This window comes from Lacerta agilis, chromosome 16 (assembly GCF_009819535.1).
Source record: "Lacerta agilis isolate rLacAgi1 chromosome 16, rLacAgi1.pri, whole genome shotgun sequence".
NCBI lineage: Eukaryota > Metazoa > Chordata > Lepidosauria > Squamata > Lacertidae > Lacerta > Lacerta agilis.
Window position 1 is genome coordinate 27,742,929 of NC_046327.1, and position 27,982 is coordinate 27,770,910.

General features: G+C 43.1%; 2 protein-coding genes across 2 annotated transcripts in view; one reads left to right on the forward strand and one right to left on the reverse strand.

The window, feature by feature from the left end:
• The window catches only part of CTC1 (CST telomere replication complex component 1), a 38,725-nt gene extending 25,835 nt beyond the window's left edge, over positions 1 to 12,890 (reverse strand). The window contains 1 exon segment of the mRNA XM_033172992.1: positions 12,625 to 12,890. Within this exon segment, the coding sequence (XP_033028883.1) occupies positions 12,625 to 12,875 (251 nt within the window). The 5' untranslated portion in view covers positions 12,876 to 12,890.
• Positions 12,891 to 15,158: 2,268 nt separating this feature from the next.
• Positions 15,159 to 23,069, forward strand: LOC117061158 (tumor necrosis factor receptor superfamily member 1A-like). Its single transcript, XM_033173843.1, has 5 exons — positions 15,159 to 15,292; positions 15,916 to 16,105; positions 17,028 to 17,156; positions 17,485 to 17,631; positions 22,975 to 23,069. The coding sequence occupies exons 1-5, from the start codon at positions 15,254 to 15,256 to the stop codon at positions 23,067 to 23,069; spliced, it is 600 nt and encodes a 199-aa protein (XP_033029734.1). The 5' UTR covers positions 15,159 to 15,253.
• Positions 23,070 to 27,982: the final 4,913 nt, after the last annotated feature.

Here is a 27,982-nt window from a genome sequence, read left to right on the forward strand (position 1 = left end):
CAAAAGGACTAGTGCTTGTTCGGCCACTATACATTTTTTACATTTGCACACTTTTCTGGGATCAGTAGACAAATAAGGGAAACTTTCCAAGAGGCAGGCTGGAACTGCTTCTGCTTTCAAGTGTCAAAGAATCACCTGTGGGTGAGCAGATAACACAAAAGGCAAATAGATGAGGGAAGGATGGGTAGACAAATACATAATGCTAATGTTTAGCCTGGAAAAGAGGAGACTCAGAGGAGATATGCTAGCCATCTTCAAATATCTAAAGGGTTGTCACATGGGAGATGAATAAAACTTGTTTTCTCCTGCCCGGAGGGTAGGACCCGAAACAATGGCTTAAAGTTACCAGAAAGGAGATTCTGACTATACACTGGAAAGAACCCAGCTCCTTCAACTGTTCCTCATAAGGCTTGGTATACAAACCCTCGATCATCTTGGTCACCCTCCTCTGCACACCTTCCAGCTTGTCAACATCCTTCTTAAATTGTGACACCCAGAACTGGACACAGTATTCCAGCTGTGATCTGACCAAGGCAGAATAGAGTGGTACTATTACTTCCCTTGATCTGGACACTATACTTTTGTCGATGCTGCCTAGGAAAGCATTAGCAGTTTTTGCTGCTGCATCACACTGTTGACTCATGTTAAGTTTGTGGTCCAAATAGGCCCCTAGATCCTTTTCACACATACTGCTAGCAAGCCAGGTGTCCCTCCATCTTATATATTAGGGACGAGGGTGGCACTACAGTCTAAATCACTGAGTCTATTGAGCTTGCTGATCAGAAGGTCGGCGGTTCAAATCAATGTTTCTGCAGATACAACATAAATGGTTCCCAATCATTTTTTAACTCTCATTTACTGATTGTATATTGTTGAAAGAGAATTATATGAAAATGATGTATAGGTGGTATATCACACCAGCAAAGATGGCAAAAATGTATAAAACAAGCTCCAACAAGTGTTGAAAATGTAAACGTAAAGAAATGTAAAGAAAAAGAAGGTACTTTTTTCATATGTGGTGGAATTGTAAAATAATCAAAACATTATGGGAAATGATTTATAATGAAATGAAAAGAATGTCTAAGATAACTTTTGTTAAGAGACCAGAAGCTTTTCTGCTAGGCATTACAGGTCAAGACGTGCCAAAAGATCAGAAGAAATTATTCATGTACAGTGGTACCTCGGGTTAAGAACTTAATTCGTTCCGGAGGTCTGTTCTTAACCTGAAACTGTTCTTAACCTGAGGTACCACTTTAGCTAATGGGGCCTCCCGCTGCCGCCGCCACAGCACAATTTCTGTTCTCATCCCGAAGCAAAGTTCTTAACTCAAGGTACTATTTCTGGGATAGCGGAGTCTGTAACCTGAAGTGTCTGTAACCCGAGGTACCACTGTATGCCACAACAGCGGCTAGGATATTACTAGCCCCCAAATGGAAAGACAGTAAGATACCAGCTGAATAAGAATGGCAAGAAAAACTGATGGAGTATGCTGAAATGGCAAAGCTAACTGGAAAACTGAGAGATAAGGACAATAGAGACTTTTAAAAATATTGGGAAGCATTTATGTTGTATCTGCAGAAACATTGTAAAGAAGTGGACTCACTAGCAGTGTTTGAGTAAACACTAACAAACAACAAAACAAAGATAGAGAATAAGATGTAATAATTGGAAAATAGTAAAATATTAGAAGTAATTTAAAAATAAGTACAGGGGAAAAAGAAAAACGCTAAGAATAAAAAATATTCAATTGGAAGAATATAAGGTATGAAAATAAGCAGGAGATGTTATTGCGTAACAAACCAGAAGGGGAAGTTGAGGGAAATCGTGGGGTGTGTGTGTGTGTGTGTGTGTGTCGCGGAACTGTGTTTCTTTTTCTGTCTGAGACAATGTTATTGTGATGAACATAAAATTGCAAAACAATAAAAAATATTTAAAAATGAAAAAGAAAAAGAAAAAGAAGACATTTGCACCCACTGTATTAATGCTGCAAGGGACTTTTTTATGTGCTCTTATGACCAACAGGTGGTGGAAGGAGCGAGCCGCATTCCAATGAGTGAGCCTGTCCCTGGCTATAGTACTGGTGTTAGCCCTCTCACTGGTCAGAGCAGAAGTAGATAATGGGCAGAAGGATTAGGAGAGGAAGGCTGGGGAAGATGAAACAGGTCTGAAAAGGCAACAAACCACCTTAGGTTAGGTTGCTTTTCAAAACTATATATATATATATATTTTAGAGTAAATGAAGGGATTTCACTCTGCTGAAATTCATCATTTACAACTATAAAAAGGGACACAGGTAAATTTCACCTTATATCCCTGCTGTGGTTGATTTCAAATACTGCGCACATATATCTTAATCAGGTATTTGTCCCTGAAAAGTGTTAGCAGAGGCATTAAATTTTAAATTAAAAGGAAACTGAAGGAAAAATAGAAGATCAAAGAAGACTTAATCCTAGTAACACAGGGACAGTAAATTGTAGACAGATAGGCCTAATGGACTTTTGGAAAGTCCTCCCAAAAGAAAAGTTTAGCCAAGCCAAATTTAAACTGAAAACTCAGAAAACTATGAAGATGGAGATGTTAAAGAGAATCAAGAAAATTAAAAATACTGAAGTGGAAAAGCTAAGAGAAAATGAAGCTAAATGAAGGAATGTGAACGGGGGGTATCAATTTTATTTACCTTTCAAACTAATTAGTCTTCGGATGAAAAGAAGGAGCACATGGATATAGAAGTCTGCTTAAAGCAGAGAGAAGATGAGTATGGAAAATAGAAGGCATTTCTTTTAAAAGGCAACAAGAGAAGTCATTTCATGAAGAGAAAGTTGGGGTTTTTTGTAGCTGAAGCTAGAAATGTGCATGGGGGGGTGGGGAGAAAGAAGACAAGGAGAAGAAAACCATTGCTTCTAATTTCATGTTGACTCAGGCTGCCTTGGAAGGAGAGAAAGACCGGTAAGTTAAAAACTTGCTGAAAAGGTGAATAAAGCATTTGGAGGATGAACCTGCTGATTTGAAGCGACCATCACAGCTGAAAGAAGGCAACTATCAATAACGCTTGTTTTTTAAGAGGCAATGACAGGCTCAGATACCTCACAAGTAAACCTTAAAGGCTACATCACAATGATAGCAGCAATATAGTTGTATACATTATGCCTGAATGACATCTAGGTGAGTAATCCTTGCTTGGCTGGGAAGAAAAATTATCTTGTGTTCCTTCTGCAACTCTTTGTGCTAAGACTCTTTCAGGTTGCGGTGACTGAGGTGTCAGAAGAGGCCTTATCCTGCGTCACCACATTGAGGCTCACCTGTAGATCAATGGTTCATCCAGATTCAAACAAAAATGGCGGTCAAAATGGTATTCCAAGATTGAAGGACATTTATGTGAGTATACCTTGCTTGTTAGGGAGACAATCTCTATTGTGATCAGTCTGCAACTCACTCTGCTAAGACTCTTTCAGGTTGCGGTGACTGAGTTGGCAGAAGAGGCCTTATCCTGCGTCACCACAATGAGGCTCATATGTAGATCAATGGTTCATCCAGCTTCAAACAAAAATAGCGGTCAAAATGGTATTCCAAGATTTAGGTGAGTATACCTTGCTTGTTGGGGAGAAAATCTCTATTGTGATCAGTCTGCAACTCACTGTGCTAAGACTTTTTCAGGTTGCGGTGACTGAGGTGTCAGAAGAGGCCTTATCCTGCGTCACCACATTGAGGCTCACCTGTAGATCAATGGTTCATCCACCTTCAAACAAAAATGGCGGTCAAAATGGTATTCCAAGATTGAAGGACATTTAGGTGAGTATACCTTGCTTGTTAGGGAGACAATCTCTATTGTGATCAGTCTGCAACTCACTCTGCTAAGACTCTTTCAGGTTGCGGTGACTGAGGTGTCAGAAGAGGCCTTATCCTGCGTCACCACATTGAGGCTCACCTGTAGATCAATGGTTCATCCACCTTCAAACAAAAATGGCGGTCAAAATGGTATTCCAAGATTGAAGGACATTTAGGTGAGTATACCTTGCTTGTTAGGGAGACAATCTCTATTGTGATCAGTCTGCAACTCACTCTGCTAAGACTCTTTCAGGTTGCGGTGACTGAGGTGTCAGAAGAGGCCTTATCCTGCGTCACCACAATGAGGCTCATCTGTAGATCAATGGTTCATCCAGCTTCAAACAAAAATAGCGGTCAAAATGGTATTCCAAGATGTAGGTGAGTATACCTTGCTTGTTGGGGAGAAAATCTCTATTGTGATCAGTCTGCAACTCACTGTGCTAAGACTTTTTCAGGTTGCGGTGACTGAGGTGTCAGAAGAGGCCTTATCCTGCGTCACCACAATGAGGCTCACCTGTAGATCAATGGTTCATGCAGCTTCAAACAAAAATGGCGGTCAAAATGGTATTCCAAGATTGAAGGACATTTAGGTGAGTATACCTTGCTTGTTAGGGAGACAATCTCTATTGTGATCAGTCTGCAACTCACGGTGCTAAGACTTTTTCAGGTTGCGGTGACTGAGGCGTCAGAAGCGGCCTTATCCTGCGTCACCACAATGAGGCTCACCTGTAGATCAATGGTTCATGCAGCTTCAAACAAAAATGGCAGTCAAAATGGTATTCCAAGATTGAAGGACATTTAGGTGAGTATACCTTGCTTGTTAGGGAGACAATCTCTATTGTGATCAGTCTGCAACTCACGGTGCTAAGACTTTTTCAGGTTGCGGTGACTGAGGCGTCAGAAGCGGCCTTATCCTGCGTCACCACAATGAGGCTCACCTGTAGATCAATGGTTCATCCACCTTCAAAGAAAAATGGCGGTCAAAATGGTATTCCAAGATTGAAGGACATTTAGGTGAGTATACCTTGCTTGTTAGGGAGACAATCTCTATTGTGATCAGTCTGCAACTCACGGTGCTAAGACTTTTTCAGGTTGCGGTGACTGAGGCGTCAGAAGAGGCCTTATCCTGCGTCACCACAATGAGGCTCACCTGTAGATCAATGGTTCATCCACCTTCAAACAAAAATGGCGGTCAAAATGGTATTCCAAGATTGAAGGATATTTAGGTGAGTACCGGTATACCTTGCTTGTTAGGGAGACAATCTCTATTGTGATCAGTCTGCAACTCACTGTGCTAAGACTCTTTCAGGTTGCGGTGACTGAGGTGTCAGAAGAGGCCTTATCCTGCGTCACCACAATGAGGCTCACCTGCAGGTAGGAGAGAACTTCTTCTTTTGTTCCAGTTCTTCTTTCCTTCAGGGTTTCCAGAGTTGAGACACATTAAATTTTGAATTAAAAAGAAACCGAAGGTAATTGGATCAAAGAAGTCTTACTGGTAATACTAGTAACACAGGGACAGTTAATTTGTGACCGATGGTGGACCTTGAGAAAGGACCTTCCCCCCACAAAAGAAAAGTTTAGCCAAGCCAAATTTAAACTGAAAACTCAGAAAACTATGAAGAGGGAGATGTTAAAGAGAATCAAGAAAATTAAAAATACTTAACTGGAAAACCAAGAGAAAATGAAGATAAATGAAGGAATGTGAAGGGGGTATCAATTTTATTTATCTTTCAAATTAATTAGTCTTCTGATGAAAAGAAGGAGCACATGGATATAGAAGTCTGCTTAAAGCAGAGAGAAAATGAGTATGGGAAATAGAAGGCATGTCTTTTAAAAGGCAACAAGAGAAGTCATTTCATGAAGAGAAAGTTGGGTTTTTTTGTTGCTGAAGCTAGAAATGTGCATGTGGGGGGAAAAGAAAGAAGACAAGGAGAAGAAAACCATTGCTTCTAATTTCATGTTGACTCAGGCTGCCTTGGAAGGAGAGAAAGACCGGTAAGTTAAAAACTTGCTGAAAAGGCAAATAAAGCATTTGGAGGATGAACCTGCTGATGGCGACTGGAGAGTGACTTCTCAGGGACATAGCAAGAACAGGATTCCTGTGGGAAAATGCTTTGTCTGAGGGAAGTTCCTGAGAGAGTGGAGTGGCTAGAGTGGTGGATTAGGAACTGGGAGACTAGAGTTCAAATCCTCACTCTGCCATGAAGCTCTCTGTCTCTCAGCCTAACCTACCTCACAGGGTTGTTGTGAGGATCAAATGAGGAAGCAGACTAGAACATCAATTCCACTAAGCCTTTCCAGCAGAACCTGCAAGATTACGAAAAGATATGGGAAATGGAGCTCAAGGTAACTATGGAACAAGCCAGGCAAAATTATCCCTGATACGTAATTTGGCTCTCTGGTGGTAATAACCAAGGTTTTTGGATTTTATTTTATTTTTGCCAAGCATCTTCTAGGAACAGCTATTTAGCACGTAGCTCAGACAACACAAAGCATTGACTTTATACAAACAAAAAAATACAAACTTCTCACTTTGAAGCGACCATCACAGCTGAAGGAAGGCAACTATCAATAACGCTTGTTTTTTAAGAGGCAATGACAGGCTCAGATACCTCACAAGTAAACCTTAAAGGCTACATCACAATGATAGCAGCAATATAGTTGCATATATTATGCCTGAAGGACATCTAGGTGAGTATCCCTTGCTTGGCTGGGAGAAAATCTCTATTGTGTTCCTTCTGCAACTCTTTGTGCTAAGACTCTTTCAGGTTGCGGTGACTGAGATGTCAGAAGAGGCCCTATTCTGCGTCACCACAATGGGGCTCATCTGTAGATCAATGGTTCATCCAGCTTCAAACAAAAATGGCGGTCAAAATGGTATTCCAAGATTTAGGTGAGTATACCTTGCTTGTTGGGGAGAAAATCTCTATTGTGATCAGTCTGCAACTCACTGTGCTAAGACTCTTTCAGGTTGCAGTGAGTGAGTTGTCAGAAGAGGCCTTATCCTGCATTACCACAATGAGGCTCACCTGTAGATCAATGGTTCATCCAGCTTCAAACAAAAATGGCGGTCAAAATGGTATTCCAAGATTGAAGGACATTTAGGTGAGTATACCTTGCTTGTTAGGTAGGAAATCTCTATTGTGATCAGTCTACAACACACTGTGCTAAGACTCTTTCAGGTTGCGGTGACTGAGGTGTCAGAAGAGGCCTTATCCTGTGTCACCACAATGAGGCTCATCTGCAGGTAGGAGAACACTTCTTTTGTTCCAGCTCCACTTTCTTTCAGGATTCCCAGAGTTCACTGTACCTGAGGTGAGAGTCACCTGCATATGAATTGTGCTGGTTTAGGTAAGTTCACTTTCCACCACTCAGTGGTCTTTTTTAAAGGCAATGATTTTTTAAAATTGGTTTCTAATTTTTCCCATTTTCTTTTCTGGTGTTCTCTTCACAGGTCTCTTCAAAGAGCTCTTCTTTACATATTTAGGTTTTTTTTTCCTGAGAGAACATTAGCAGAATGTTCTCTCAGGTTTTGCTTTTCCCCTTGTTGCATTGCTCAAAAAAAAAGCAAAAGACACTGGTGGTCGGCGCTCCTGGTTCCCAGGATGGGGTTCAAATCCCTACGGTGTCCTCGCTAACTTCCAATGCAACCATCATGCCCCCCTTTTTCCCCCTATATCCCTCACTTCCCAAAGTATTAGCATGGGAAGGTTTTTTAGTAGTGATTTCAGTGAATAAGCCTGGTTCTGAACTCCGCCAAGGCACCTGAGAACCTATTCAAGCAATCTTTGCACTGTTCCTGCTGCTCTCACACTGCTCCCCTGATGCATCACTGACATCTGTCTCGATAGGCTGAATCATGTGGCAGCTTCCTATCCTAGCATCCCAGGTATGTATGTATGTCTGAATGTTTTTTAATTTCTATACTGCTTTATATTTTTAAGAAAAATCTCAAGGTGGTTTACAGAATATTGAAACATCAATAAAACAATCTGAAGAAAGTCAAATATAGAGTATATTCTGTCAGATTTTAAAAATGAGATGCTGACACAAATGCAAAAGCAGAATGAAAAAGTTGTAGCAGAATTGGGGAAGAACACAAAAATGGTCACAGAAATGTCTAGCAAATTAGAAGCTTTGGACATTTTTGTGAAAAACTTGGGAGGCCGAATCCCAAAAAATTGAAAAAGAGACGAATAAATTAGAGGGGAACAAGAGATAATAAGGGGGTTATGAGAGGTTTAGCTGGCAGACAGGATCAAATTGAGGATTGTCTCGTGGTCTTAGAGACGAGACAAAGATCTAATGTGATGCAAATAAGAGGCCTTCCAGAGGCGGAGGGGGAACAAGTTCCTAAAACATAAAAGTCAAGACAATTGCAGATTCATTGGGAGAGAAATAGGAGTATGTTGAAGAATCTATTGACAGTTGCTGCAGGGTCCGGTCTAAACCAGCTAAGGCTAAGAAACAGCCTCGAGACTGTTTGGTAACTTTTTACTCTCAGAAATTGAAGGACACTATAGTCCAGAACAATTATGAAAACAGACTCCAGGTTGACGGAAACCCTGTGGCTATGTTTAGAGAGATATCTCTTCGTTTGCTTCAAAAATGCCAGAGGTACTCGTTCCTGACAAACGTCTTGATTAGAGTCAATATTAAATTTAGATGGGAATTCCCAGAAGGAATTTACTTTACATACAAGGGGGGAAAGATAAAGATTGGTAAATGAAGAGCAGGCACAGGAATTCTGGCTAAGACATGGCAGAGATTTTGGCAAGCCATACACTCCACAGGACCCATTGGGAGCAGTAGGAGAGGCAGGGGAAGGAGCAACAGTGGGGGAGGTGGATAATTTAGATAACCAAGACAAAAAAAAAAACTTTAGACAAGATTTTAGGAGAAAAGACACAAGTAAACATAATGGCAGATTTAAAGGTACTGAGTTGGAACCTAAATGGTCTAAACAGTAAAGTAAAAAGGAATCATGTCATGAATGCACCAGCTCCCAGGGAAGAAGTACAGGCAGAGGGAGAAGGCAGACAGGAAGAGAGGGGGCTAAATGCAAGACTAGATGAGTACAATCAGCAGTCCTCTCCCAAACCCTCAGGAATGTCGACTGGAAACAACCTTGATGGCAGACAACCAATGGAGTTCAAATTACAGAGAAGTAGCAGCCGCAGCTCGGAGAGTGGGAACGAACATGGAAGCTCCGTGTCTGGGAATGAGGAAGAGGAGGGGGCTGACCCCCTTAGCCCCCGCTTTCATCAAATAGGCGGCCTTTAGGACAGATCACGTCACAAGAAGACACTGGACTGCTTTTGGTTTCGCTGGAAGAAGCCTCATCAGTAGGAACATCTTCACTGATGGACGGACAGCAGCGTTCACCACTCCATGAACTCTTTTGCTTTTTTGCAATAAATATTCTTTCTAATTAACCACGCCCATTTGTTTCCAAGACTCCCTGACAAATAAAACATTCCTCTTCTCTCAGGCCTTTGGCTCATTAATCTTTGGCCATTTAAACTGGGGAGGTTAGTGCTGCTCTGGTATGCATTTTTGTGTTTTTATATTGTAAACCGCACTGTGATCTCTGAATGAAGGGCAGTAGAGGAGGAGGAGGAGGAGGAGGAGGAGGAGGAGGAAGAAGAAGAATGCTCTGGTGTGGATTCACTCTCAGTTTAGACAATGCTTGTCAGGGTTGGGAAGTGTGTGAGCAGGCACTTAGATGGGTCCAGAAGACTTGCAATGAATAGTGTTGCCCTCATGCCAAACACCAATGGAGGAAGTGGGAAGATTATTTTCAATTATTCCTCCTTCCCCATGTAGCCCCTGACCTTGTGACAGGGCTGTCTCTACGAATTCTGTGGAGCACCCGCCGCTGAAGCTGCCTAAGCTGTTAACCACGTGATTGCGTTTGATGGGTCATTTCAGTTCTCTATTGCGGAATAGCTGCAGAATCAATGTAACCAGCGCTGCTCCCTAGTGGTGTCTTTCATTTTAGCATGATTGCAAAAACGGAAAGACTGAGGTATTGCAGGTGCTTTTTGCTTTTTCATGTTAGTGGAATTTGCTGTCCCCCTCCCTCAAAAGCTCAACAACTCTGAGCAGCCCCTCCACCGAAATTGGGGGCGCTGGGTGAATTTTTGCACCCGGGGCTGCATATGCTAAAGACGGCCCTGCTATGCCCTGAATCATTTAATATTACCTCCCTGATAATAGAGATTTTTTGGTTTTGAAATCTTTTATTATATTTATTTTCAGTTACATTTTCATACTCAACGACATGATGAAAATAATAACACTCTGGTATACATGCAACACTCCTACTCTCATTCCAGTAATCATTACCTGGCCTCATTTAACACATTGACACTCATTTAACACTTAAGGCTTTACAATAGTCTGTCCTGCACTGGCCTCTGAAACTAACCTGATCATAATATTTTCCCCTTTAAAAAATGTTTAATAGAATGTTTAATCTCACAACGGGACTGCTTTTGCTTACAGAACAATGGGTAAGTAGAAGGTAGAAAACCTACATTTTTTGTGAGTGATTCCTATGTCATTAAACAGCCAAAGTCAGATAAGGGAAGTCAATAAAGTATCATTCCAATGCTTTTGAACTCACCCTGTGAACAAACAAGCTAAATAAATCTGCCACATCACAAAGCCACACCCACCCCACCACATGAGACAGACACATGTAGTTGTATGCTTGAACAGCCATGTGTAGGCAGTGCACATGCGTACAAAAATGAGGCATGAAGCAGGGTGAAACATGCGAAGAAGGAAATACATGTTATCTGCATGGCACAACAGTAATTCTTAAAACATTTACCCTAGCAAGGTGGGGAGTTTTCAGGCTGCAAAATGTCTTGTGACAGAAGCAAAACAAACACAAGATGCAAAGACTTGATTGTTGGCTATGAAAGCAGTATCTTTCACACTTTCCTGTTTGGGGGCGGGGGGAGACAGAACACAAGAGGAGCATTCTTGGAACAGATCGGAAGTTGACATGCAACGGGGCACAAAAACATCAGCCTCCCTCCCTGCTCATCTCCTTCCATGCCACTGAAAAATGCCACCCCAAGTAGCCATGAGATCCACCTGTCATAAATGTACCTAATTACATTTATCTAAAGTTATCTAGGCCCAGGTGGCGCTGTGGGTTAAACCACAGAGTCTAGGGCTTGCTGATCAGAAGGTTGGCAGTTCGAATCCCTGCAACGGGGTGAGCTCCCGTTGCTCGGTCCCAGCTCCTGCCCACCTAGCAGTTTGAAAGCACGTCAAAGTGCAAGTAGATAAATAGGGACCGCTCCAGCGGGAAGGTAAACGGCGTTTCCGTGTGCTGCTCTGGTTCGCCAGAAGCGGCTTTGTCATGCTGGCCACATGACCCGGAAGCTGTCTGCGGACAAACGCCGGCTCCCTCGGCCTATACAGCGAGATGAGCGCCGCAACCCCAGAGTCGGACATGACTGGACCTGATGGTCAGGGGTCCCTTTACCTTTACCTTTACCTATCTAGGCCCAGAGCTGATAGTGAATCCCATGAGTTATTTGTGGGAGTCAAAAAAAAATTGGGCTGACCTTGCTGGAAAATTGAAAATTGTAGTTGGCTTGACAGTCTCTCCTGGCCTATGAAACCCCCTTCTGCCTTTACCAATGGATTGGCTAGATGGGCAGGTGTGTGCTTTCAGGAGCCACTAGCTTGAAGGTGCTGTGCTTTCAGGCCATGGAGTCCAACTCTCCCTGTCCATTTCCAGGCTGGCAAGGAGTGTATACTATTAGTCGCTGCTGCCAGCAGCAACCAACACTACCCAATCTGGCAGCAGGAAAGGTCTTGTGTGCATATGTTGCCAGCTTGGTCCTGCACCTTGAAGACACAGCTGCCAAACAGTCCTAAGCCTTCCTCCCAACTTTGGGGCAGGGTGGTGGTGGGGATCACTGCCCACTGCTGAAGCTTCCAAGTTGGGAGGAAGTCTGGATGTTTGTCAAGCTCATCAAATGAAGACTCTATGCAGTTGTCACAAGAGGATTTGTTACTATTAGTGGTACTAGTGGTAGTAGTGGACGCGGGTGGCACTGTGGTCTAAACCACTGAGCCTCTTGGGCTTGCCGATCAGAAGGTCGGCGGTTCCAATCCCCATGACAGGGTGAGCTCCTGTTGCTCTGTCTCAGCTCCTGCCAACCTAGCAGTTTGAAAGCACGCCAGTGCACATAGATAAATAGGTACCACTGTGGCAGAAAGGTAAACAGCATTTCCGTGCGTTCTGGTTTCCGTCATGGTGTTCTGTAGCACCAGAAGCGGTTTAGTCGTGCTGGCCACATAATCTGGAAAGCTGTCTGTGGACAAACGCCAGCTCCCTCTGCCTGAAAGAGAGATGAGCGCTGCAACCCCATAGTCACTTTTGACTGGACTTAACTGTCTGGGTCCTTTACCTTTTACCATCTTATATCTGTGCACCTGGCTTTTCCTGCCTAAGGGCAGAACCTGACATTTGTGATCTGCTTGAGATTCCTGCAACGCAGGGGGTTCTCTAGAATAGCATTAGCTATTTTTGCTGTTGCATCACACTGTTGACCTGTGTTAAGCTTGTGGTCCACCAAGACCCCTGGATCTTACTGCTAGCAAGCCAGGTACGCCCCCACCCCAATCTTACATTTGTGCACCTGGCTCTTCCTGCCTAAGTGCGCAACCTGACATTTGTGACCTTTTTGAGATTCCTGCATCGCAGGGGGTTCAGCTTACATGACCCGGCGGTCCCTTCCAACTCCGCAATTCTCCAAGCACCTCGCTCACCTGTAGCCATGCAATTGCAACAGGTCCTTTCGGCTCCCGCACTCCAAGGCGCGCATCAAGCACCGCAGCGCGGCGTCCGTTACTTCCTCGTCGCTCCCGCTGATTCCGAAGTCCCGCAGCGCCTGCAGCCACTGCTGCTCCAGGGCAGGGAAGGAGGCTCCGGCCAGCCCACGGCCCCCTTCCCCGGGAGCGGAGCACGGCAGATCCATGGCTCCAAGGCGCGCATTTCTCTCCGGAGGAGGAGGAGACATCCGATCGCCCCGCCCTGATCGCAGGCAGCCTCTCGCGCGTCCCCGGAGCTCAGATGCGGAAGCGCCACTTCCTGGTTCCACCGAGCATGTGCGGGTGGTTGGAAGGTGCCCGTGGAAATCAATGCAGAAATTCAAATATTGCAACGCGATTGGGATCCACTTCCCAGTTCTCTTCCCCCACCAAACAGAGGCAAGCAGAGAAGAGGCGGTGCTTTTCCTTCCGTGAGAAAGCTGATATTAGTTTTTCAAGCTTCCCTGTGCTATCGTAGTCAATGCTTTTATTGTTGTTGTTGTTGTTGTTACTACTACTATAATTACTTTTTCTTTTTAAATAATTTTTATTGGTTTTACAAAATAAATCTCACATTTACCACATTTGAATTTTAAAATCAATCGAGATTCTTCCGAATCTTATGACTTCTCCCCTCCGTGGGTCCTTTGTATATCTAAATCAAATGCATACTGTATTTTAGTTCCTCCACATTATGGTCCTCCAAAGTATCCAAAGTCTTTGTGACATTGCAGGAGTTACTAAAAGCCTGCCAAAGAACTCACGTGATTACAGTGATCTTTTAAGTACAGTCTGTATTTTGTCCCATTCCCTATTGAAGTTTTGATCTTCCTGATTTTTGATTTTCCCTGTCAGTCTGCCATCTCTGCATACTCTTAATAGTTTCATCTGCCAGTTCGCTTTTGTCGGCATCTCCTCTTTCCATCGCTGGGCATTACTACTATAATTTCTATACCGCCTTTCGCCCGAGGATCACGAGGCGGTTGGCAATATAAAAACACAAAAATGCGTATTACACAAGCTGCTAGACAAAAGTAGCTTTCACAATTCCTACACTTGCCAAGCCGGGCACATTTGGTGGTCTACTAGGACTGTGTCATGAAGTGGATATGGGAAGAGAGCCAGGAGGAACAAAACTTAAGAACGACATACTAAATTTATGGAGGAGGTGGGGAGAGTCAGAAGGAACTTTTGCCAGTTTCCCATGTGTGCAGATCAATGCAGAAAGTAGCCATACAATTTTTTAATGTACTCTCCTAACATGGTTGTGGCCAAGGAGGGGGCAGTTGCCCCCACTAAATCAAGAAAATAAATAAAAAAAATACTTAACTAAAAAGTTGAAATCGTAGAAAGATTTTGAGAGATTTTCCTGAGCGCTTTGGGGTTAAAAGAAAGTACAGTGGAACCTTGGTTTTCGAACATAATCCGTTCAGGAAGACCGTTCAACTGTTGAAACGTTTGAGGCGCAATGGGCGGTCGGCAAAATCCATTGAGAAAATTGAAAAACACACAGCAGAAGCCGTTCGACTTCCGTGGCGTGTTCGAAAACGGAAGCAAATACTTCTGGGTTTTCGGCATTTTGAAAACCAAAATCTTTGGCTTCCGAGACACTTGAAAACCGAGGTTCCACTGTAATTTAAAACAAGTGTTGTTGAGACATTTCATTCCGAACCTGCTAGATGGAACCAGACAGAGGATGATGATAGGTTGGCATCCTGCCCCCCCCATAAATCTGGCTACCTGCCCCCCCCCACCTACGCCCTGCCTATGCCCATGTCCACTTGTGGAGTTTCTGTGTTCACTGCCTTCTTCGTGTGATGAAGCAGAATCCTTTTGTAGCAGTGGCCCAAAGGGGCCACAATGAATATGATAATGTGAACCCCAATAAATCATTGAATATGCTTATGATAGAGAATTATGGTAACCTGTTGCTTTAAGGAAACTGATGATTTGGCATGAGACCTTCTCTACAGGGAAAGAAGGACAGCAAATACGTCAATCATATTCATAAGCTAGAACATAAGTTGATACATAGAACAAAGGCCTAACACAGATTCCCATGCACGAAAACTAACGAAAATGTAACAATCTCTGAGAATCAAGGTTTAGTTAACAATGCTTATCGCGCATGTGTATTAGATTAAACTGAAATGATGTAATGAAATATGATTGGTTAAATTGAAATGCTTTGTCTGAAATGTTATAAATACCCCTGCCCAGACCTTTGTGCGGGGTTGCAGGCTTGCGAAAATGATTCGACTGTAACCCTTATTGCTTTGCAATAAAGAAAACAAAATGGACTCCTAGCTCCTCTAGTCTCTGAGTTTTATTGGCGTAGCTCAGAAGAAGGGCCTTTTGCCCAATGCAACACTTTCAAGGCACTGTGGAGATGGGGAAAGGCTCACCATGTCCTGTGGGTGGGAATTCAAGTCTCCACCCTTTCCATCATATTTTTTTGGCTTCCTGTGCTATAAAGAACTTCGTTTACCAGGCAAGCAAATTTCACTCTTCGCCTGTGGAGGTCCTGTGAAAGGTGAGAGAGTGAGAGTCCTGCCTGCAGGTGTAAGGGACAAGTTGGCCAAAAACTATGGCTCTGTTGGAACTGCTCCCAGTTTTAGTGGCGATGGTAAGTGAGAAACCTGAAGGAAATTGGTCACCAAGGCTGGGAGAAAATAGCTAATTAGGTCCAGTGCTTTTTTTTTTCTTAAAAAAAATGTTTAGGGGTACTCTCATTCTGACTCAAGAAAATCACCATTTTATAGTTCAAATTAGGGAAAATAAATACAGTAAATGGACAAAAGTACAAAGATTCACAGAATGTTTAGGGGTATGACTACCCCTGCGTCTCCCCAGAAAAAAGCACAGGCTAAGTCCATATTTTTTTGTGCAAGCAGAAAGGCTCTGTAAACATTCGCCTTCTGGCTTGTGTGGCGGATTCCTGAAACTGAGCCATTCTTGATGAAAAGTAGTTTGTCTCTATATGGAGTTTGGATTTGGATTTGATATCCCGCTTTATCACTACCTTAAGGAGTTTCAAAGCGGCTCACAATCTCTCCTTTCCCTTCCTCCCCCACAACAAACACTCTGTGAGGTGAGTGAGGCTGAGAGACTTCAGAGAAGGGTGACTAGCCCAAGGTCACCCAGCAGCTACATGTGGAGGAGCGGGGAAGCAAACCCGGTTCACCAGATTACAAGTCAGCCGCTTTTAACGACTACACCACACTGGGTTTTATTTTTTTTCCTTTGCAGATCAACTTGAACCTCGTTCAGACAGACACAGGGGAACCCCTCATCCCTGATGCTGAACCTATCCCTGCATCAGTTGTGGATAAGGATGCCCTCATCCACTCCAATGGTATACAAAAGAGGGAGCTGGATTGCTCAGAAGGATACTATCATCACCCGGATGAAACCCACTGCTGCCGTAAATGCCCCAGAGGTATGGCAGAATGTAAAACAGAGTAATAACTGTTAGTTGTGATTTCCTATTTCTGCATACCCCCCGATTCTTAGAACCATAAAAAATCCAGTTTTGGGGAAATGTGCTTTAATTTTTTTTCACTTCAACTCAAATGTAATTGCATAGCAGTGAAAGGCTATAGCTCCTCTGGAGTACTGTCGTACCACTGTGGAGATTGCGGGCGGCATGCCAAAAATAAGACCATAATCCCACTGAAGTCAGTGGGACTTCTGAGTTTGAATCCCAGGTTGCAACTATGGGGGAAGCAAGATTCTCTTCGGAATGTAATGCTGCTTAAAATGCAAGCAGCAACTCCAAGCAGTGGTCTTGGATAGATTTTGGCAGCAGCCTAAGCTACTCTCTAGGACTGGGGTGGGTAGTTGGGTTGCCATATTTTGAAGAGCAAAAAAAGAGGACACATTTGCCGACTTCTACTTTCAACTATGGATCGCAAAGACAACTCTACCCATGAAAAGGAGGATGCGTCCCAGAAAAAGAGGACATTGGGTAACCCACTGTGATAAGAGGTAGGGCTGGAATGTACTGTTGTACCATTGAGCTACAGTCAAACCTCGGTTCTCGAACGGCTCCCTTTTCTAATGTTTCGGCTCCCGGACAGTGAAAACCCATAAATAACTGCTCCAGTTTTTGAACGATTTTTGGAAGCTGGACGTGCTACGCGGCTTCCATTTTGCGTTTCCCTATTGTATTTCAGTTTTCGATTGTCAAAAACTTAGTTTTCGGTTGTCAATTGTTTTGGAAGTCGAACAGTCTTCTGGAACGGATTACTATCGACAACTGAGGTTTGACTGTACGGAAACTTTCATTCTATGCCCAGCCTTGCATTTCTTTTCTTACTGAATGACTTTTTCCTACTTCCTCTTGGATAATTCTTTCGCAGGAACTTACATTGAACAACACTGTTCAGACTCGAATGAGGCATCTAAGTGCTCAATATGCCCTGAGGGTTCCTTCATGCCTGAAGAGCATTTCTCTGAAAGGTGTCTCGGATGCCTTCAGTGCCGTCGAAGTAAGTCTTTTCTTTGTGTGTGTTCATGTCTGTGTTTTGGATAGGAGTAAGCAGCAGTTTCGCCAGAAGCGGCTTAGTCATGCTGGCCACATGACCCAGAAGCTGTACGCCGGCTCCCTTGGCCAGTAAAGCGAGATGAGCGGCGCAACCCCAGAGTCGTCTACGACTGGACCTAATGGTCAGGGGTCCCTTTACCTTTACCTGTAAGCAGCAGTGAAATGTCCCTGCATTGGGAATGTTGCATATGTGTATTGACTGTAGATTACTTGTTTCTCAAACATTAATGGCCCATGTAGAATTAACCAACTCTTCCTTTATTTCTTCTTAGCCTTTGGACAAATAGAGGTATCCAAATGTACCAGTGAGAACGACACAGTTTGCGGTTGCGGCAGTGATCAATATCAAAGTAGCCGCAGTCTTGACTTCATGTGCAAGAGCTGCAGTGACTGTCCCGATGGAAAAATCCAGCAACCTTGTGAGTGTAATTAGGACAGAATCAATGACTTAAAAACGTTACTACCTCCCACAAATTAATTAATTCATACTAGGAACAGGCTCTCTCACCCCTACAGCAAATGCAAAGCATTTTTCTTTGTTGCAAGCTGCGTGTGCTGGCAAAATTGAATTCCTTCAACTCTCTTTGTCCTATGATAGCGATTCTCCTTATTTTTAACCCTTCCTCTCCTCTCCAGCTTTATGTATTTCTTTTAATGTGATATGTCCTTAAGCCCAGCACCTTTAAGGCAGTATTAAATTTGAATGCTGGTGATGGTGATGCATTTATATAGTGCCCTGTATATATACATAGAACCTGAGCTTTCCAGAGGACAAACAAAAAGACAGTGGTGGACGGTGACATTTTGAGGTGGTAGGGCTGCAGTTTTTAACCTCACCAGGAAAGTGTGCCATTGCAGAGTACCGTTGTCTCCTTACTGAAACACATCAATTATGTTTTGCACATCTGTGGACAGGGGATGTGCTAGGGATGAAAATTAAGGTTGCTACCAACTCTGGGCCTGACTAAGGGAGAACCATCCCTGAATTCCTAACAATCCTTCCCCATACGTTGATGCTTCAGCAGACGTTGGTTTTAGTCACATCACCACTGATACCCACAGAGAGAGAGATATCCAGTACGGGTTTTCATTTTGCTTAGAATAAAACAAACAAGTACCAGTAAGCATTCACACCCTTTCACAGCAAAAGCTCATGGACTTAACAAACTCAGAAGCATAGTAGGGGAGTCTCCACTGGTGAAGGAGCAGATTCAAGGAATAGTGCTGAGCTTCACTTGCATGCCTTCTTACCTCACTTCTAATGACTATTAATCTCTCTTATTATAACTAACAACTTAATGGGTGACTCTTTAAAAGGCAAAAACACCCTGAAGACATTAAAATAACCTCTTTTGATTATACCTTAAAATCTAACCTATTGACTCTGTTAAGCAGAGAATGTTCTCTTAAACATGCTATGTCCTTGTTCTGAACCCACACCAAAGAAGAGGAAGAGTTTGGATTTGATACCCCGCTTTTCACTACCCGAAGGAGTCTCAAAGCGGCTCACATTCTCCTTTCCCTTCCTCCCCCACAACAAACACTCTGTGAGGTGAGTGGGGCTGAGAGACTTCAAAGAAGTGTGACTAGCCCAAGGTCACCCAGCAGCTGCATGTGGAGGAGCGGAGACACGAACCCGGTCCCCCAGATTACGAGTCTACCGCTCTTAACCACTACACCGCACTTATTCTGACTACAGGATGTACTCTTAGCTTGGTACAGAAAACGGACACCTAGAAACTTACAGAATATGTCCATAATGCCACACATGGAGAGCAGCACATCGTCTACCCCTGGCCTAGAATTTTTAGCTCCCCTGCTGGCATTTAATTCAAGCCTCTCAAACTATATATATGAACGATGCAGACTCTAACAAATAAGTGAAACATCCTGAATCAGAATATATAAAACGTAGGTTTAATCAACATAAACATTCCTTTATTCCTTCACAATCCTAGTGCTAATATAGCACTAGTGCTTATGTTGAATTTTTAAATGATATTTAAAGTTCCAACAGAATTACTTCCGTGTAAGATATTCCAAGTATGGTTTTCAGACAAGACTGACTTTATATCTCTTACTTAGAACCCTGCCACATGACATACTCTTTTGAATTCATGTATTCAATTCACAATAACACCTGCTCATCCAAAGCCAAAGGAACTAAACCAACACACAGGAAATTTTAAACGCATGCGCTTTTCTTCCCCAAACAAATCAATGTAACTGTTCATTATCTGAAACACTTATTCTCTAAATTGAAAGAACAAAATATTCCAACCAATAAGGCAAGAGTAATTGTTTCATTTGAGCCATGGCACATATGAGCATAGCAGAAAAACATATTTGCAATTCATGGCTCAGCTCTGAAAAGGCGAAGTAAAAATCTTTGCTCATGTGCAGAGTATCTCACGCCGGTGAGCAACCAGCTTCTATCATGACTGACTGGGGAATGACAGGGACTTATGCACAGCTCCTCTTGTCCCACTGCTTTTCGGGGGGGCGGGGCTGGGAAGCTGCTCTTTAGCGCTCAGTTAGAGCAAATGACAGTTGGGTTTGCCATTTGACATAAATTGCCATTTGTTCTGATTTAAAGCTAAATATCGGGTTTTCCCTGGGAAAGGAGCAGGGCAAGGGGAAAACAGTAGGACCTGTGCTTTCTACTTTTGTGATAATAATTTTTTTGATAACATTTTTTATTAGTTTTCAATTACAGTCCAATAGTAGCCTTATTATAACAATGCCAGATTATAATACAATTACTAATACTAATCGTTCAAATACCAAATTATATAGTTTAGGTGCCCCTCCCTGGTGTGCTAGAATTGATGGTTTGAAGGTTTTCTTTATTTCTGTGCTCCAAAATCTTATTCATTTCAGTTACATTCCGGTCAAAGTAACAATCCCTTAAAGAACAATTGCAATATTAATAACATCTATTCGTGTTGACACATTAAATGATTTATAAAACTGCAAGTGAGGCACTCAGAACTAATCCTTGTTCTTCCTGTGTGTGACAGTTACTGTATTCTGTCTGTGATGTTTCTTTGTGTCCTTGTAAAATGTTATGGGTAAGCTGTGCCTTCGAAGTGTGGGACAAGCAAAATGGGAACCAGCCCAAAGGGTCAGTCAGTGAGATATCCAGACAGACTTGGATCCAAAACTTTTCATTATAGAAATTCACTGACAAATGCAAAACAAGCAGGGCAATTAAAAGCATGTTATCCAGCCATAATCGGGAACGAAGCTGATATATTTGTCTTAACCCCTACATCACACAGTTGACATTGGAGAGAATTTATCTAACCAGCCCCATAATTGGAAATCCTGTGCAAAGATTTCTGCCTGAGGGCTTGGGGGAATGCCCAGAAAAGCGCAGGGGGCAGAAGGAAAGGGGGATTCTTAAGTCTGGCAAACTGGATTTTTTGCACAGACTGATTTCCGGGCATGCGCAGTCCATCCCGCTGGCGCTGCTGCTCCAGCCGCGACCCACCGAGTGAGCGCCGGCTCATGGGGCTTCCCCGTCCATGCTGCTTTAAAGCAGCACTGATGGGGCAGCCCCACGAGCCACCGATTGCGCGGGGCAGCCCCATAGCGGGGCGGGGCTGGCCCAAGTGTCACCCCCCCTCCCCTTGAATCCGGGGCGGACTGCCCCCCTCGTGACGCCCGTGATGGCATCGAATTCCACCCAACAGCTCTCCGCTACCCTCTCTGCAAAGAAATTCAGTGCAAGCTATTACCTCCCTTCCCAAGAAACTTATTTCAACAGCACAGTCCAATGAATAGCACAAGCCTTTGTTTTGTGGAGTTTGTGCTTTGCAAAATGTTTTACCTTCGCAGTTCTGCTTTGTGTGTGTTTTTTTGCCATACGAGCTCCGCACTCACCAATTCCTCCCTTCAGTTAAGCCATTTAGTAACAAGAGAGGAATGTTTAAGTGTGCAGTGTCATAATTCATGTTGTGAATTTCGTTTCTGTCAGTTGTGTAAGAGTTGAAGGCATAAGAGTTCCCATCAATGCAAAATATTGCACGATTTCACTGCCATCTTCAAACTGCTTTTTTTTTGCTACTTCCCTTCCTCCTAAGTTTCTATATCCTCTTCCACTTCTTAATTTTTTGTTTTTAAAGAAGCTTCTTCTAATTATGTCTGCATGTATTCACCCATTCACAAATGGTCCATGTCTGCCTTCTCTTTGTATTCATCTCTGAGCATTGTTATGGAGTAGTTTCCTTCCATTTTATCTTAAGAGCTTCCCCTTTCTCTCTATACTGTAATTGGTCATTGTCCTCCATCTGACTAGAACAGGGGTGGCCAACATGGCCCTGGACTAGAAATCCCATCACCCCCAACCATAGGCTTGCCATATTTCAAAAGGTACACCCCGAAAGTTGTTTTAGGAACGTCCCAAATTGTTGAGCTTTTTTTTTTTTTTTTTAAATAATGCCCAAAAGTTGTTGAGCAATTTCCAATTGACTTCTCTAAGATCCAGGACAAAGCATAGTTAAAAAAACACACCTGGAGAGCACCACATTCTGTTCCCCTGGCCTAGAATTTTGAGCATTGTGCTTTTTGGGGGGTGTTTTTTTCTTTTTCTTTTTTTACAATACCTTTATTTTCCTCAACCAAGCTCCAAAATATTTAGTTGTGGTATATATATAATTTTATCTGGGGAGATTTAAGGAGGACTTAACAGTAATCAAAATCAGCTATTTTGTCTACAAAGTTTCAATTTAGAAAGCCTAATAAATTGAAGCAAAAATGATATCAGGAGCTAGTAATTATTCTGCAGTTCCATAATCTTACTTTAATATTAGGAATGCAAGAAATTGTCTATTATAAAATTGAGCAAACAGATGACCCAAAACATAACATGAGGCATTTTTTTAAAATTCCAATATCCAAAGTTGAAAGAAGCTAAAATCTTCATTCAGCTGTAATTAAAAAAAACCTTTCAGTATAGATGGAACATTAGAAAATATTAATTTTCAGTTATATGCAACCATAAATCTATGCATGTTTACTCAGAGGTAACCCCTACTTTACTCAATGGAGTTCACTTTCAAGTAAACATGCATAGAATTGCAGTCTTAATTTATCTTGCTTTTTAAATGCAAAATGATGCATCTTTTCCAATTGATATGTAACTATTTGGTGCTTGTTTTCAATGATTCATTGTTGAACAGTTCCCTCCTGTGTCACTGTTGGGAACAGATGACAGTACTTTTCTTCTAACCATGCTGTTAATTAACCCATTCTCTTTTCGCCCTGCAGAGGGCACAGTTAAATGTGTGGAGACCTGTCATTAGGATCTCTTGCAGTTTGTTCAAAATGCAACGACAGACCCACTGACCCTCATTCAGATCAGGAGCATAGTGCTGGGAAAAGATTCTGGCTCCTTCTCATCCCCTCAGATTCTTCCCTGGGCTGTTTTCTTGATTAAAATCCCATCTCTGAAGCTATTGTTTTCCCCAAGAGGAAAAAACACACAGGTATTGTCTGAGAACCTGTCTCCACCTGTAAATTAGCCCCACAGTTATCAATGGGAAAACCACTGCATATGGGAAATGTTGACCAGATTTTGGTAAACTACTGCTCTTGTTGAATTGCCTTTAAAGCCACAAGTGATCCTGAATGCGGAACTTCTGCATCACGTCTAGTTTGTCCCCAGATAATAAACACTGCTTATGTGCTACTGTGTTTGAGTGATATCCAAATCATTGAAATAAAATATCTTCCTTCTCTCACTTATCTTTTCTTTCTAGGTACCAAATTCAGTGACACAATATGTGAGAGTGCCTCCATGGATTCTTTCTCCAGGCTACCCATGCAGCAGGTGGGGGGAAACCTTGTTATCTAGCTGCATAAAAGGTGGGAGTACATTTTTGTAGAAAAACAGCATCCTAAGGGTTTAGCCCTTATGGAGGGCTAATCCACACTTCCTCTCATCCTGCTGCCCCCCCAAAAAAACTTTTTAGTGCTCAATTGGACGAATCCTTACTCCCTTTGCGGGGGGAGGTGGGTAATAATACGATATAATACTTCAGATGATGATAGGATTCTCAATGCCATGTTCATAAAGCAAAAGTATTAAATCAGGCATATGTCTGGCTGGCACTTGGACAGCTTTTGAGAGCCTTTGCAGGGGAGAATCGCTGAGCAGATGCAAAAGCTTCAACATCTTTTCCTCCTGCCTGCCAATCTTCCATGCTAGGTAAAAGGAGCAAATATAGAAGCCAAATTAGGTAGCTTTGCCCAAGGCAGTACTTTGTTAAACCAACCAAAATGTCACAAAATAGTATGCAAGATCCTTTCTCTGAGTAGAGATTCAAGGAGGCAATGAAATAGGAGGAACTATAAAGGAGCTATAAAGCAGTATTTATTTCCTGTGCAACTGAGGCCTACTTTTTTCTTTTTCAGTTGCAGTCAGCCAGATTGCCAGACAGACTGCGACATCGGGCTCTGATACAAAAATTATTCAAGTGAGTTCTGGAATAATAGGGTGGGGAACCTCAGACATGGGGGTACAGACCTCCAGGTCTCTCTTATTTGCCCTTGACCTGTTTTTCTCATCCAGAGCAGGAGATGATTAGGGGGTAAAGCCCAGAATATCATTACATTTTCTTTTTAGTGGAGAGTCAGTAGCCAATACAAAAATTCCCCATTGCAGGAACTGGTTTGCTGGACAGTGTTATTCGCCATTAATTATTTTTGTATGTTTCCTCACAGATTCCCTTATCGGCCTCTTAGTAAATAGGAACTGAGGAAAGGCTGTATACCTGGAGCTATGGATCTCTGCAATGGAGAAGAGCTTTTGCTCCATTTCTGGCATCTCTGGAACCAGCTGTAAAACATTTCATTTAAAAATATAAATATTTAAAATAAAACATTTCACCTTCTGCCCTCCTGTCGAATTTCTGGTGTCCCCCCCCCCAATCTAGTTTTGGCCACTGTACAACCAGATTCCTTGATCGGAGAGTACTAGCAGCAAGCTTCTCCCTGCCACAGTCCATTACTACCCGTAAGTCTCCCTGCTTTATCCATTCTTACTTCACTGTTTTCTGGAATAAAGTAAAAACACGGTTGCTGCCATGGGCGTAGCCAGGATTTTTGTTAGGGGAGGCAAGACATTGTTGGGGGGAAAGGACTTTTGGGGGGGCAGAACCAATGTCAGTTGGTTGAGTATTTCTATTGTTTTACTTGATCTGTCGGGGGGACAGGACAGCTGCTCCCCTTGGCTATGCCCATGGTTGCTGCAGGAGCGGCCTGGGCCAGCAACGGCAGAAACGCAGAACTACAAAGACACACACGGGCATACCTGAGAAATACAGCCCACATGGTGCTGCAGGAAAGCAGGGTCTGGAACAGACAGAAAACAAATAACTTCCCAGTGTGTTCAAGAGGTTTCTTGGTGCTGGTGAGCAGCACAGATGATCAAACAAACTCAAGTCAGGCAAAAACAAAAGCAGCAGAGATACAGCCAGTGCATTTTTTGTTACGGTACTCACCAGCAGGGAGTACTGGTGTATAGGGTAAAGGGGATGTGGGTGGCGCTTTGGTCTAAATCACTGAGCCTCTTGGGCTTGCCGATCAGGTCGGCGGTTCGAATCCCCGCAACAGAGTGAGCTCCCGTTGCTCTGTCCCAGCTCCTGCCAACCTAGCCGTTCGAAACCATGTCAGTGCAAGTAGATAAATAGTTACCGCTGTGGCAGGAAAGTAAATAGCGTTTCCATGTGCTCTGTCTTCCGTCACAATGTCCTGTTGTGCCAGAAGTAGTTTAGTCATGCTGACCACATGATCTGGAAAGCTGTCTGTGGACAAACGCTGGCTCCCTTGGCCTGAAAGCGAGATGAGCGCTGCAACTCCATAGTCACCTTTGACTGGACTTAACCGTCCAGGAGTCCTTTACCTTTTACCTTTTTTACTGGTGCATACAGTATGGAGGTCAAGGAGGATTAACTGGGGTGCATTTCCCCTGTCTCTCCCGACAGAGGTCATCATATAAGGTGACCAGGGCAATTTTTGTGTCAAAGCCTGGCTGATTAGACCAGGACAAGGGAGTGACGTCAATACTATATCCCCCAACTTTCAGATCACCCTCTTCCCGGCCTGGTTGAAAATACAAGATTCAGAACGCATTCTGCAATATGTGTTGGGCTGATGACATGTGGGGTCTGCCCCATGGCAGACATGAAGTCCTGAGCCAGTCACCTCGGCATGGATATTGAAGCCCATCCAGAACCAGCAGCCTGAGAATCCTCAACCCTGCCTATGAGACCAGCTCAGGCAGGGTGACTGCTGGGCAGTGTGGCAGGCAGTAAACCAGCAGAATCCCTAATCTTTACTCAACACCAGGCACAAACACTGTAGATCTCCATTTAGCTGAACAGAAAATCTGGAGTAAGAAAGAAAATCTCTAGACTATAACAAACCTCCCTTCCCCAGTCGTCAAGTCTGTCCTGATGCTTTGTCTAATACACAGGTGGGCACAACTGGGTGAGATAAGCTTCTCTCTGTTCACCCACCCAGGTCTCCGTAATACAGACCAGATTGGCCTTCTCATAAACACATAAATAAAAGCAATGTCTTAAGAATTAATTGGGGCATGAAAAATAGCTTGTGTGGTCAGAATATAGAACCATTGCAATGCTGCAGGGAGCATCATTCAGCTTTAAATACAGGTCCTTAATAGGTGGTTTTATATCTGAAAAAATAATGCCGGTAAGTTCTCTGTTTATTATTAGTTTATTAGCTCATATGCAAGGAACTTACAAGGCTCCATGCTGTGAACTGGTGGATGGCTTGGAAAGGGGAGCCAATATCCTTCCAGATAGGAAGGGCAAACCAAGTTTTTAGACTATGTTGAAATGGCAAAACTAGCCAGAAAGCTCTGGAACCAGTGTTGTAAGAATTTAAGGTTATATATATATATATATATATATATATATATATATATATATATATATAATATTATTAATTCACCAAGCAAACATAGGACGAACAGGCCTCACACCATTTTTCACTCCCAAACTGATAAACTGCTTCTCTGCAAGGAAGGGGGGGTTGGGGAACCTTCCCATTATCTCAGTAATCCTTGGCATCCTGATACCAGTGCCAGACAAAAGGCTGTGATTAACTTTGCTGGGAAGCAGGGAAATGTAAATATCTCTTGTTTTACTTGATGGGTTTGGTGGAGGGCAAGAAGAGACATGGGGGCAGGGTCCAGGATGCTCAGATCACTGCTAACAGATCCTCCCAATTTGTGATGTATGTATGATGTATGGAGGGGTGGTCTTGAGCTGGAGGGGGGCAATTTCAAAAGTCTATATAGGAGCTTGCGTGCCATTGTTCGAGGTCTTTTGCTTGCAAAACACCCTGCTGTAGCAGTTTCTAATAAACAAGGCCTTGCTTTGGGAGACTCGGTATTGTCTTTGTCTTTTGTGCTGCATTATCGGGAAGGGGCTCTTAAAATATAGCGCTCTTCCCGGGGTTATGGACTCCCTTCTGGAGACGGACCCAGTTACAGAATTTTTATAACACCAGGAAAATAAAAATTTCAAGAAAGAATGGGGAAATTTTTTAATTTACTTAGGAGACCATTGTAAGCAGATGAAAACATTAGCAGGATTTTAATCTCACTTGTAATGTAACAAATACTATGGACAATGTGGATAGATATAAAATATAGATTATGAAATAATATGCAGTTGGAAACATTGACAATAGGACCCATGGAGGGGATGGGGGGGTCTCAAGATGGAAAGAAAACTCTCTATATGGATATGTATTTGCAGTGCTTTTAGAGGTGCTCTCATTTTCCTACTCATATTGAAATGTTGTTGTTGTTGTTCAGTCGTTCAGTCGTGTCCGACTCTTCGTGACCCCATGGACCAGAGCACGCCAGGCACGCCTATCCTTCACTGCCTCCCGCAGTTTGGCCAAACTCATGTTAGTAGCTTCGAGAACATTGTCCAACCATCTCATCCTCTGTCGTCCCCTTCTCCTTGTGCCCTCCATCTTTCCCAACATCAGGGTCTTTTCCAGGGAGTCTTCTCTTCTCATGAGGTGGCCAAAGTACTGGAGCCTCAACTTCAGGATCTGTCCTTCTAGTGAGCACTCAGGGCCGATTTCCTTGAGAATGGATAGGTTTGATCTTCTTGCAGTCCATGGGACTCTCAAGAGTCTCCTCCAGCACCATATTGAAATACTGCCCCTCAATGAGGCCAAACTTAGGATTCACAAAATGTTTAGGGGTATGTGTACCCCTGTGCCCCCTCCCCCAGAAAAAAGCACTGTGTATTTGGTTTTGTTATAAATTTGTATCTGTAAAATCAAATACAAATGATTTTTTTAAAAAAAACAAAGGAAAGGAGAGCTGATGGATTTATCAAGTGCTTTTTTCCCCCTTAAAAAAATGTTTGTGGGGTACTCTCATTTTCCTACTCATATTCAAATACTGCACCTCAATGAGGCCAAACCTAGACTCATAAAATGTTTAGGGGTATACGTACTCCTGCGTCCCCCCCCCCCAGAAAAAAGCACTGGATTTATCAGTGACATTGCCCAGATGAAGCGACCTTTTGGGAGGGAAGCAAAACTGGACACGGAGGAAAAGCCACAGGAACTTTGTCCTCCGTCTTTTCTTTAGGCTTCTGTGCAGTTCATGGGTTAACTGGCTTGCTCGTGTGACGAATGGAGATGGGAAAGGCTAAGCTTGGCCTGTGGGTGGGAATTCAAGTCTCCACCCTTTCCCTCATAATTTTTTGGCTTCCT

Coding starts and splice junctions, on each gene's coding strand:
- LOC117061158 (XM_033173843.1), top strand. CDS start 15,254: ATGGCTCTGTTGGAACTGCTCCCAGTTTTAGTGGCGATG. Junction 16,106..17,027: donor CTGCCGTAAATGCCCCAGAG/GTATGGCAGAAT, acceptor ATTCTTTCGCAG/GAACTTACATTGAACAACAC. Junction 17,632..22,974: donor TGGAAAAATCCAGCAACCTT/GTGAGTGTAATT, acceptor TTTTCTTTCTAG/GTACCAAATTCAGTGACACA.